The 13,467-nt window shown below is 34.9% G+C and overlaps 1 protein-coding gene across 2 annotated transcripts; it reads right to left on the reverse strand.

Moving 5' to 3' along the window:
- Positions 1–1,442: 1,442 nt before the first annotated feature.
- LOC128555785 (amiloride-sensitive sodium channel subunit alpha-like) lies at positions 1,443–12,570 on the reverse strand. Of its 2 annotated transcripts, XM_053539329.1 has the most exons (8): positions 11,971–12,569; positions 11,044–11,207; positions 10,406–10,495; positions 7,226–7,346; positions 3,813–3,888; positions 3,063–3,120; positions 1,846–1,931; positions 1,443–1,548 (listed from the first exon to the last, which is right to left on the reverse strand). In XM_053539329.1, the coding sequence occupies exons 2-8, from the start codon at positions 11,140–11,142 to the stop codon at positions 1,458–1,460; spliced, it is 621 nt and encodes a 206-aa protein (XP_053395304.1). In that variant the 5' UTR covers positions 11,143–11,207; positions 11,971–12,569; the 3' UTR covers positions 1,443–1,457. The 2 variants fall into 2 exon arrangements, with proteins under 2 accessions (XP_053395304.1, XP_053395303.1); XM_053539328.1 differs by having other exon boundaries at positions 11,044–12,570.
- Positions 12,571–13,467: the final 897 nt, after the last annotated feature.

Here is a 13,467-nt window from a genome sequence, read left to right on the forward strand (position 1 = left end):
AGCTATATTAAAATTAGTATAAACTAAACTGATGAAAACATGGACAAAAACCACGTTCTACGAACAGATTGATGTGTACATAAAGAAATCAAGATTCATAAACAATGTTTAATTACCGGTATTAGAATTTTAAGTTGAGACTACGCTTTTTTATTTATAGTATAATTTATCTTTTACGCTCGAAATGTTCGCACAACATAATATCTCTATCGCTCGGGATTAAATTTCGAGCGCTTGACATAATATGTTTTGCACTAAATTGAATGCTGCTGGAGATAAGATGTCGCTCGCACGACATAAAATCTTTTGCTCTCCATATACATGTATTAAGTCTAGCGCTCGAGATAAGCCATCTGAAGATGTCTGCACATGCACAACAGTAGATGCATACAACGCCTTTATCAACCGTACCTCACGGCGAATCCCCAACTACTACAATTCTACTACCCGTCTTTGCAAAATCCTTCATGCTCGCCTGCGACTAGGATGCAGTTCTTTGTAAAGTTACCATTGTGTTCCTGCGGATCGGTCGAACTGTTAGCAACAACTTACTAACTTGCAACAGCTTACTACAATTACGCCAGCAGATTCTCTCTGATCAAAATGCATCCTTCTGGGTCTTTTTTCTGACGGAATAATGTTATTTCAGAATCCCGGTGAAAAAAAATTCAAAAAAGGGGAAACTTTTTACCAAAATAACATAAAGGACCATAGGGCCAAAATTTACCCAGTAAATGGGTAGGGGGTGGCTTCTATTAAATGTCCTATATTTCTCAAAAATCTCGAAATTTCACAATGAAACTTGGCAGTATGTTTGGTATTACATCTTTCTTGAAAACAGAGATGAAATCGTGTGAAATTTGATAAGAAACATTTCTTATAGGAATAAGGTCAGAAAATTCGGTCGAAAATGTGCTTCCGTGTGTGTAGTCGAAAGAAGTCCATAAAAAATAGACCTAATTTCCCATTTTCGCGCAAATTCGTGTAGAACGAGTGTTTTAAAATCACCATTTTTCACTACTAGAATACATTCTGCATGAAATGAGACGGTTTTCTGTTCATAACCCCACCTGGCATGTTTTGCAGATCGAAAACCGTAGTAGGTTTTATTGCGGGGACGAGAGCAAATGCGCCATTTTTTGGGGTAGCAGACCACAACTGACTGGCATTTCACTATAAACTACATAACCCCCTAATTTCTTTTCATTTTTTTTCGTTAGTTTGTGATAGAACTTTCATGAAAAATAGGTGTAGGAAAAAGTGATGTTCTCTAAAGATAACGTAAAGACGATCTGAAGTTGTCGTTTTTTATATGAAACACAGAAGGATTTGAATTACTGACTTTTAACCTTAATGTACAGGGATTGCACTGCTAACAAAATCGCCATCTGCTTTTTCTGCTAAATCGTTGTTTACCTTCCTTTATATCTCAACGCTAAAAGATAGTTTTTCATCCGTTAAGTCAAACTTACCTCAATCTCTGCTGTCTCTGTGATATTTTCGAAGTTAAGATCTTCAAAATATATGTTCAGCTTCAAGAAGTTGTTGCTGAAACAGACAATATGAAGAGGTAAAAACACCGTTTAACAAGTAACGAAAATTCATGCTTTACTTAAGTTATATCCAGCTAATAACATCCAACAATTGTATCATAGATACTGTTATAAATCAATAGAATCTTTTTTATAAATGTCAGTTTTTGGAAATATATAAATACAAATGAAATGCTGAATAGTTTAACTAGTAAAAAACAATCGCGAAATGATACGAATGCAGTAGAAGCATAGAGTTATCTGTCCTTGAATGGATACAAATCATAACGAGGCGCAACATGTAACCACTTACTTGACTGCCCAGAGCTTGTCAAGGTCATTCCTAAGTATTTCGCAAGTTTTTATGTCCCGGTCACATACCCACTCTAGTAACACTCTCTGTAAGAAATAGAAGAAAACTTTAGATAATTTGTGATAGCAATATCACGGAATTATTCCTCGCGTGTATTCCGACCAGATAAATACAAAAAATGTATAAAGTTAAAGCATAGCGAAAGTTCCTTCAAGGGCACATCTATATAAATATATATTGATCAGATGAAATGTAAAATTTTGATCGCAATGTCTGTTTTAAATATTGGTCACCAGTGTGTGGAACCCCAAGACTGAATGCACATAATGAGAGGGCCGCAATGGGGTTTGTTTTCACATATTGACCATGCATTCGAAGGTAACGGCGTATGTTAACCTTTGTGACAAATAAGATGTTTGGCATGTTTCAGTAGGGCCACTTTTCCATCCTCGTGTTTAGTAGTATGAAATCCGTGGAGCGCGTTCAGCCAGAGAGTCGCCTCAATTAGAAAAGAATAATTTTAAAGTCATATGGTATTTTCTAAGGTCACGGAGTTTGACTGGCCAGCTTGTAATGACAACAGCTTCGAGGCCATGCAGATGCTCAGTCAAGTCTAAGTGCTCAGAAGGAACAATAAATTATCAGGACATGGCAAAAATATACAGCCAAACAATGATTATTCTACTTGCATCACGTGCCTTTAAGTCAATGAGGTTTTTACACACTTCACAAACTATGCGACTGTCTCGTCTTACTTTATGAATGCTACCTACAAGTAATTGAATCATGCGGTTTTCAAATCTTAAAATTAACCCTTACCATACTGGACATGATTAGTTTTGCCCGTTTTTCATCTGTGGATTCTGATCATGATCTGCACTGTTCGCTATTCAGCTTTATTAAGCACCCCTTTTAACAGTACTGTCCAAATTGGAAGATGAACAAGTTTATTACAGAAAATTAGCGGGGTAAGGGTTAAAAGAACATAAATCTTGAAATATCAAAATTCTTATTTAAGTTTCTTGCGTTTGATATTCAACACGGACTCATGTGAACTCAATGATCAAGTTAACATACTGGTTTTGACTTGGTTTAAAGCCGTTTGTAACAGAGCCGGAATTCTATACCAGTACAGACTTTTTCTCCGCAAGTAACTGGCAACTTTCTCACATTTCTTTCAAAATAAATGAAGAAATTCCGTGATGTAATTCACTTACAGCATATTCGTTTGACGGCCATTGCCTTTGACTGCTGACCTTTCTGTAACTGGCCTCACTGTAAAAATTGAAAAGAAAATCACACATATGCGTGTTTATATATGTTCATTTGATATACTAAACAAAACATCTACCCGCCATTTATGTTTTACATATATTTTACAAAATTACTGAAATTTCCTTTTCGAAATTGTTCATACTTTTAAAACGGATTGAAAATGTGACTTCTAAATACCACAATTTCAAAAATATCGAATTACTCAAACATATTATTTTATCTATTTTTCTACCACATGCAATTTTTCAAAAGGTCACAAAATATACATAAAAAGTGGAAGACTTTTTAAGACGTAACTAACAGTATTTTGTTCCGGACTAAATTTTGAAAAAATGGGCCCTACTTTCAGGATTTTTAAGATATGGGCCAAATAACAAATGCCGAATGAGTTCTTTTGCGAAGTATATATAGAAAAACAAAAATGTTTGTTCCTTATCGATATAACAGGTGTACAATTATTTTTTCGAGCTTGTATTAGAACATAAAAATCTAAGGTGCAAACATTGAAGAAGCCTAAACTATAAACAATAGCGAGTAAACAAATGATGCTGTCTCAAGAAGAATATCCTTCGCAATATTTTTCCTATTACTAGTGTTATGTTCCAAGTACAGCCGATCTAAAATGAGAATATGCCATACTGCGAAATACACATTATCAACAAATAATATACTAGCAACAGAAAGCAACAAACCTGCACGGGTTTACACAGCTGCACGTGAGGTTTCCTGCATAATACTTCCGTTCTATGTCCAGAAGACATGTTATTTCTAAAACATAAAAATCAAGTGAAATACAATATACAATCGCACAAAAATGTTTGAATTTAAATTTGCTTATCTAAAATATACAGCTATTTGCTGCTTTTTACATCTGTTAATATATTTTTAACAAAAGAGTTAACCAGCCATTTGTTACTTTGCCAATATCTGAACTTCAGCGCAGCAAAATCAATAACATTTTAAAAGTTTACTTATTTTTAGAATATAATCCATTTTCCAAAAGTCACAAATATACACTGAGATTTCTAAAATTGACAACTTATCAAGGATCCAACTATTTTACTTATTCTAGCTTAGATACTTGGTTTTATCCCGAAATGGCTGTTGCACCAGTTCAATGGTTGAAAATGAATAATTATACTTTTGGGCGCATACTTGTAATTAGAAAAAGGGGTTTGGGGGTATGATAAATTTACATGCAAAAAGTACAAGGTTTTTGGTACATGAAATGGATACTGTTTCCACTGTTATAAGTACACAAAGGATTGCCACTAAATAAAAAGAGAAAACTGAAACAAGAAGTTTATTGTTGAATTACAAAAGCCTTATTGTGTACATTCAAAGTCAAAAATTAAATTTTTTGGGTGCGAAAATAATAGTGATTCACCTTGTCCAAACCTTTATCAAGTCCTACAGATTCAAATTTAAAGAAAGAATGCGAATTGGTAACTGTCTTGCTTTTCATTTCGCATATGTAAGCTAAAACACATTTTTAGTTTGTTTACAATAGTGCATAAGAAAAATAGGGTGGTCAAGGGAAATGCCACTTTCCAAAACTAAAAGAGTATATCCCCTTAATACTTTAAACATTTATCGTTACAGAAGTCTAGTGACTTACAATAAGGCCTAGAAATGTTGCCATTATTAATTTTTAACTTGGTATTCATGAACTAACAATGCACTTAAATATCAAAACACATTCAACAAACTTTTGAAAGGGTATTGTCTTAAAAATCCCTAAATAAGGTATGAAATTGGTTGAGAGGTCCAATCAATTTTGATATTGAAAAAGTAACTTTCTAATCTTGTTCACAAAAGTTACTAATACACAGCAGCATGTCAATGATCAAAACTGACGAATAACAGTTATCCTCATTTTAATGTCATTTATAATTTGTCCTTAAATTCTCCACCATACTTTTCATAACTCGTTTGCACGAGCTGCACGAGAATGCTGTCATTCACGTAAAAAATGGGTCAAATAAGTTGTAAATGCAATATCACTAAACTTAATTAATGGATTATGCAGTTCAAGATAAACTTTATCTCATACGTACGAACATGTGGGTTTTATAAGTGACTTTATGATTCATTTTGTGTTTTTTTATTGTTGTCAAAAGTATAACGGAAGTGCCTCACAACGAAGCGGAAACCAGTTTGATGCGCAAAGTAGTCCAGTGTAAGTAATATTTATTGACAAATGTCCCAGAAATTAATAATTTTCTAATTTTAAAGACGAAATCTGAATAGGATTCATTATTTGATAAGAAATATAATCATCGACATGTTTTTTTAAAATCGTAACGTGCTGACACCTAAGTGTCTCCCGTTGTTTATTAGAGTTCCCTTTTCGTCCGGCGCAGTAAACATTTGCAGTGAATCCCCGAGAAGTCGTGGAAAATTAAAAACCATGTAAATAAACAAAAATTTAAACCCAAACCTTTTCAAGATGAGATTAAAGTGATCCCCCATTATGCATTTAAACCCCCCTGACCGTGTAGCTTCTTCCCATATCTGTTCTAAGGTATTCGTTGTGTAGAATGTCATGTTATGCCCTTGAAATGCTAATCCCACCTGACTTTTTTGTTTACTTTTTATCAATGAGAAATATGGGCGTCCATCCCGACTGAAATGACGTGGCGTTAAATTTTTACATGTTAAAGCAAACCTGGTGTGTTAGAAAGAAATCTCATCCCTTCAACATTATTTGGAACACTGTTATTGTAAAAAACCTGTTTTTTCCTTATACAAAGCTTTATTTTTGTGTTGAATGAAATTTCACAAAGACCTCTGTTTTCCTATTACATTCATATACCACATCCTTATCCACAAAATACTGAAATAAAGGTGTCCATCAGTAATATATCAGTTTAGGAAATGTTTTTTTATTTTCCCACCATCGATTTCTTGAATATGCACCCTTCCGCATTTCTGTATGAACTGTGAATGTAGCAATATGCGTCCCCTTAAGTTAGAAAATGAAATGTTAAGGGTCACTTTTACGTTACCGAAAACGCAACGAACTTCAATTTTCACCTTTTTGGGGGGATAACGCATTTTTTGGGAAGGGGGGGGGGGGAGGGGAGGGGACGAAGGTACCAACGTCTTCCGAGGGAGTCTGCAGATGTTTTAACACCAAAAGAACATGCTTTAACGCTATTCTAGCACAAACGCGTAAAAATTCTAATATGCTTGTCTCTTGCCGAAAAACTTTAACCAAGAAAGCTTACGCCGACGGCGACACCGGGGCGAGTAGAATAGCATCCCTATTCTACGAATAGTGGAGCTAAAAAGGTGTTTAACAGTACGTGAACGCGAGATTCTCTCTGTAAACGCACGTTTTCTCTCCTGAAAAGTGACAAGAACAGCAGTTTTATGCTAGAATAGATATTCCTACCGATTTGCCTTCAGATTTTACATTGTTTTGTAGCTTTCATAGAACGAATTTACTGACGCGACCACTTTAGCTTTTTTTAAAATTTGTTTAAGGTTTTAATTATAGTAACAAAGTGCTTGCTGGTAGTTTTAAATGTGCGATATGATATTACCGCGTCAGCTTACATCGTTTGAGGGTTTTACGGTTAGTCCCATATTTTGAGGAAAAAAACTTAACAACACCAAATCATAGAAAAAAGGTTGTTTTACATGAAAACTGTCAAACAATTGTCAGTTTATTAATCTATACATTGAACTCTGGAAAAGGACTGCATAAAGGGGCCAAACTTACAGACAGCTAGCCCCTTTAAAAACTCACAATTTTCAAAGAACAGTCATTTTGGTGCATTTGCATTAATGTCCCAGTGCTGAAATTTCACTGAACTGGAACATAGTTTTTCAATGTTTTGAGGGGGTGGGGGTTGTTTGTTTATTTGTTTGTTTGTTGTTGTTGTTTTTTTTGTTGTTGTTGTTTGTTTTTTTTGCTTTACAAATGACATTCATTTTTAAAGGGGGACAACTTTTTGAGAATATCTTAAGTATCCAGTCGTACGAGACAGCACGGTAAAACATATAATGGACAGGTAGATTGTTAGTTAAGATGTTTTTGTTTATCAAATATTTCTGAGTTTTGAAGATATACTCCTACACCTTAATAACATAATAGTACCGGTTTTGCTTCTACATGGCTTCAGGTTTTTGTTCTCAGAGAATGCAAATTCTTCCCAGTAGACGTCAAAACAGGAACAATCCTTGAATACTGTAGACATCTGACAAAATGACTGGCACGCCTGTAGAAATAAAAATATGGTATTAATGATCAGTTGTATTTGAATAAAACTATCAAAGTCTAAAGGCTCGAACCCTGCTGTGTATAGGAATACAGCTTGTCCTATTACCCATTTACTAAGACAACTCGAAAGTAGCTTATGTTTGTCTTATGCCGTTATCATAACCCTTCTTGGATTTTTTCCCACTGCCGCTTAACCCTTATCATGCTGGACACGATTGATTCTGCCTTTGCTACCAGTGTAGATCATGATCAGCTCGCACATCCGTGCAGTCTGATCAAGATCTGCTATGTTCGCCATTCAGTCAGTTTCTTTTTTTGGTAAGCATCCCTTTTAATAGTTAATGATACTGTCCAAATTGAAAGATGGACAAATTCGTTATGGAAATTTAGCAGGGTTAGGGATGCCATCCAGTCTGATTATTTGAGGTTTTGTGTATTCTCCGCCATTTGAATCATTCGCATTGTCTCAAAAGGAGTTGAATGCCTCAACCTTTTCAAGTGTCAACAAACTGTTTCTTGCATGCCAGACAGGGGTTTTCCCGTGTTTTTGCTGGTGCTGGAAAAACTCGAAAAACACTATAATAAAATATTTCTTACATTTGCTTTAATCTATTTATTCTATTGTTTGAAAAATACAGTAAGGTAAGCAAGAAAGGTAGAACGTGCGGGCAGAAACATTTAGACCTCGGGTAAGTGCTTTTTGTGGTAACTCAGCCCACTAAACAGTTACCATCGAACCAGATACTTCAATCCGCACCTTCAACCATTGAAATATTTATATATTATAATTGGACCATTCCATAAGAAAGCCTGCATCAGTGACACGATATCAAATATTGCATGATTAACAGTTTAAAATGCCGGAAAATCATAGCTTTTCTTGTGTTCATGCAGAAACTAGAAAGCAACATACTGTTATTCATTTATCTGAGACAAATCAAATTCTACCATATAATATAAGTGAATGCTAACTATGTTGTCGCGACAACTGAAATTTCAGGCACATATGCACATTAGAAAAAGAGGATAATAGATAAAACAAGAGGGTCATTGATCCTAAAGCGCTCACCTGTATAGAAGGCTTCAAGTGTGTTTGAATAACGTAATGGTACAAGTAAAGATTTGGGTTTATATAAATATCAAGACTCTAGCTACTATGGATTTATACAAGACGATATTCAAAGTTTCTTTTAAATAGGCCTATAGTATATACATGGGACATACACATGGGATTGGCCATTTTTGAACTAGGGCAATAATTTGAACAATGACGGTAGACAGTCAAACCCTGATATGACATGCCAAATATCCAAGAAACATTCCGTGTAAAATTGTTTTAAAATAGGGCTTGCTGTTTCTGACAAGAACATTTTTTAATTTTCCAATATATACATTAAAGGGAAAACGTAACAAGCCCCCTGGCGGCCATGCTTTATGACAAATCAAAATAATTTGAACAATCTTGGTAGAAGGTCACGCAAGGGCCATTTGTGTGAAATTATCTTAAAATCGGGCCACCAGTTTCATACAATATTTTTTTAAGTTTCCACAATATACATGTAAAGAAAAGTGACCAGGTTTTCTGGCGGCCATGTTTTTAACGAATCCCAATATTTTGAACAATCTTTGAAGAAGGTCACACAATGACATACCAGCAGCTTCATACAATAAAAAAAATTTAAGTTTCTACTGTATACATATACTGAAAAGTGGCCACGCTTTCTGGTGGCCATGTCGTTTGACAAATCAAAATAATTTGAACAATCTTGATAGAAGGTCAAACAAGGACCATTTGTGTGAAATTATCTTAAAATCCAGGCAGCAGTTCCACACAAGAATATTTTTAAAGTTTCCTCTGTATACATATAGGAAAAAGGTGCCATAACCTATGACGGTCATGTTTTTAAATGAATCGGAATAATTTGAAATATCTTTGTAGAGAGTCACACAAGGACAATTTGTGTAAAATTATTTTAAAATGGGGTCAGCAGTTGCGCACAAGAAGATTGTTAAAGTTTCCACATATACATAGAGGGAAAAGTTGCCATGTGACCTAGTGGCCATGTTTTTTGATGAATCAAAAATCAAAACAATTTGGACAATCTTGGTAGACGGTTACATACGGCCATTTGTCTGAAACTATTTCAAAATCGGACGAACGGTTTGGGAGGCAATGTCATTTGAAGATTTTTTATTTTCAGCTCTGGCGATTCCTATGTGCAACCAAGCGGAACAGTTTAGATAAATTTAGTAGAGGACCTCCCAAGGAATATCCCGGCAAAGTTTTAACAAAACCCAGTCAATGCTTTTGGGGAAGATGTCGTTTAAAGAAATTGTTGACGACGGACGGATGTACGAACAGACGCACGCACGACGGACACAGAGTGGTGACAGTAGCTCATCATGAGCACTGTGTGCTCAGGTGAGCTAAAAACCGTAACCAAAACCGTAAACTGAAACCAAAAAATGTAAGGTTAAGTTATTTTTTAGCAAAACGTTTTGAAACTGTTGCTAAACAATCAAAAATGTAAAAGGTGAAGTTATGCATTGTCGTATAAATGACCTGAAATATATACACGCTATGCACGACGACGTCATATTGCTTTCTCGACGTTCTTGACGTGCCTTCCCTAAATGCTTTCGATGTAACTTGAAATTCTTCAAAGTTTACCGATTTTGGATTTTTTAGATGTTTGTTTTGGAATGTGCCATATATAACAGAGGAAAAGTTAAAATGGTCAAGAAAATATGAATCCACTTTTAAAACTAGTGACTGGGCAAACAGACAGGCGGATGAAGTGAAATAAATATTACGTATGAATGTTTCGATTTCTGACAGCCTATACTGCTTTAAAAAAGAGGTATATGATTATTGTAAGACGTGAGGGACTTGTTTGTCAAAAATAGATAGGGAGATCTAGGGGAAGAACTCTATAAGACTTTTCTTTCGTTCTAATCCTTTCCATCAACTGTATTTGTCATGTTAGTATATAAATATAATTATGTATATTGTTGGGAATAAATATGTTTAAATCAAAAATAGATATAAATGATTACCCTTCGTGTATATGTCGTATTATATAGCTTCCTAAATTCAACTCCGTCATTGCAGTCTCCATAGTTACCACCAAGCCGTGTTATATTCACCTAAAAGTTACCAATGTTACTTGAGACTATAGTTTTCTAGGAATACTATGGAACGCCATAGTTGTCAGATGTGTCACAGGTTATTATATTTAAAGCTATTATCTTTAAAATGTCTGTTTCATCTTGTCAAAAAGGCGTTAATGCGCTCTGGTTACTTCAACGTATTTCATATCCTTACGTTCTATATTATCTAACCTACCTGCTATGTTGTCATGTCCATTTCGTATTGTATCTTGAAAATACCTAATAATAAGTAATTCACCTATATACAGCAACAAGAGCTGTCGGAGCACAGCAACGCTCGACTTTTCAACATCCTTGTCAAATGAATGAATTCAAGAGTCGAAAAGGGGGCATTATGTTTTCGTAAAAATGCAAAACAGAGTTATAGAACATGTACATTGCAAGTCTGTTCAAAAAAGAATAATATACCATTTTGCATTTTGGACACAAGGTAAGAGTAAGGTTATTACTGGTAACCACAAGAAAATATTGCGACATCATTGGTATTAATATATGAATTTAACGGTTTAAGAATAAAGTCTCACCAGCTTTAAAGCGATATCTGTTTCCATAGACGCTGGGATGTACATACCCTCATCTGCCGGAAACGGGTATGTACTCGGTTTCTGTATGTTTACCCGCATTCCATATCCAGTTGTTATTCCTTTCAGATACTCGTTTGTCTCAAGGAACAGAATTAAGGATAAACCTGAAATTCGATAATCCATTATGAAGAGGTGCTAAGATAGAAATTTAGATGTAAAATGTTAAAAGAGATTTAATTTCACAGTTCTTTTGTCCTTAAATTTCTTAAAACATATACAGGGTATTTGTTTGTTTCACTCGTGAGTCAAAATACATTTAAACATGCTCGAGAAACCGGTGGCATGACGAGTCCTCCTTTTTGTTCCCATTTCAGTTGTTAAAGAAACTTAATACATTGTATTGAGAGACGAGTTATGTTAAGAACTCATTTTCTCCCTTCCCTTAGGTGTTTACGAAAAAAGATGGATATTTTGATCTTGCGTGTAGAACAAACGCATTTTCTTTTATTACATTATTTCAACTATTTTAACCAAATTTTCATGATTTTGTAGTTCCGTATCACTGAATACGCTTAATAAAACATATCAAAAAAGCAGCAAGTATGTATCTTATAACTATATTTCATTACTTCATCAAAAAGCATGTAGTCATAAGTATTCCACTGAATTTTGTAAAATAAGTTCTCCGGGCTACATAGAATAAATTCTTAAATGTAAATTTGAAGGAGAACTATACAAAACGTTTAGCTACAGTAATGGTTATCATATATAACATAGATTATTACTGGACTCTATCTAAATCGCCGGTGCATAGTTTGTGTTATCTGACCAGTCTATATTCAAAACATGTTTTCTGGGCTAATAAGGCAAAAAAATGAAAAAATAATTTCTGCTGTTATGTAATAAAAAAAGTACTGAATGAGATACCGGTTAATAGTAGTAATAGCTCTTGGTCCTCGGTCCTTCGAACCTCAGATAATACTCCCAATATATTGACCTGCAAGCTATTCAATAAGTTTATGATCTAGGACCCTAACCTACCACGTATTTCTAGGGATATTGTAACAGTGCATTATTTTATGACTTATCTCATTTATGTAGCTGGTCACAGGTCCATAAAAAGTGATATTCACTGCAAAATGTGGTATATATGAGCGGACGCAGTGGTCCAGTGTGTGACAGGAAAGGCCGTACCGGCGACAGTAACCATCAGAACAAATCAACACCCTTTACAATATTTACAAATTTATTTACAAAAGATGATTATTAACAATGAATAGATATGAAAAGAAAAAAAAACTGATTATAAGAAAGAAAAAAAAAGAAAGTTCAGTATCTCTAGATACAAAAGTTCTTATAATTCCATTCTAATCTGACGTGACACAGTTCTTTAATTTAATTGTGAACTTTAAGTAGCACAAACAAAACGTAGCTCAAAATTCAGTCCCTTTAAACCGTGAATACGTTGATTCCGTGTTGGCTCCCTATGGTGGTAGGTGATTGCATCCCTGAGCTGACTTCAGAGGATAACAAAAATCATCGCTTTGCGGTTTACGGCACAACCATGGGACGAAAGCTCTGCCTGGGAATACAAAATCCAGGCGAGTGAAGACAAGTGAACCTCGGGCATTGTACTTCCGGGTTATGACATCACCAGGTAAAATCGTCTGGCGGAAGAAGCTCGATCGAGCATAAATTTCTAGCAAAAAAATAATTCAGACAAAAAGGATTGTCTATAATGTCGTAAGGTGGTTGTGCGCAAGGCAAATCTAGCCCAGTCTATTTAAAGGGTAATGTCCCCCCAAAATACTAAATTTCATGGGATTCAGGGCTAAGCCGTGGCCCTCCGACTATTGTCATTTTCACGGGATTCACGATATACCGGGGAATCTAACTACTTTGGCGCGAATTTAAAGTGACAATTTGAGGCCCATTATAGTGTTTTGGGGATAAAAAACATAAATTACTGAAGTTTATAAAATATCAAATTTTCTTATTACTGAACAGAATTTTAATGAAATTTACAGGGAAAATTTTTAAGTTATAAAATACAGAAAAACATGAGAGGTAATTTCATGCGTGAAATCTGACATTTACCTCAATAACTCAAAAATTTACAAAAAGATGATGCAATACCAGCATTTACAATACATATAAAATAAGGCCCGTATGTCAATTTGTGACACACGTCCCCCCTTAAAAGAAAATTCATAATTTTCTGAATTGAAAGCAAATGACATACTGAAAATAGCAAACACAAAAGAAACACACACTGTCACTATCTGTACACCAATAATATAGCCACCTGTCTACACTCTACTCAAATAATCTGCGCCTACATTTTCTCAAACCAGGAATTGCTCTAATACGATCCTATATGGCTGTAATGCCAATGCCCATCTCACCCAGCCTGGAATTCTAAGT

The sequence above is a fragment of the Mercenaria mercenaria genome, chromosome 3 (genome assembly GCF_021730395.1).
Source record: "Mercenaria mercenaria strain notata chromosome 3, MADL_Memer_1, whole genome shotgun sequence".
Taxonomy (NCBI): Eukaryota; Metazoa; Mollusca; class Bivalvia; order Venerida; family Veneridae; genus Mercenaria; species Mercenaria mercenaria.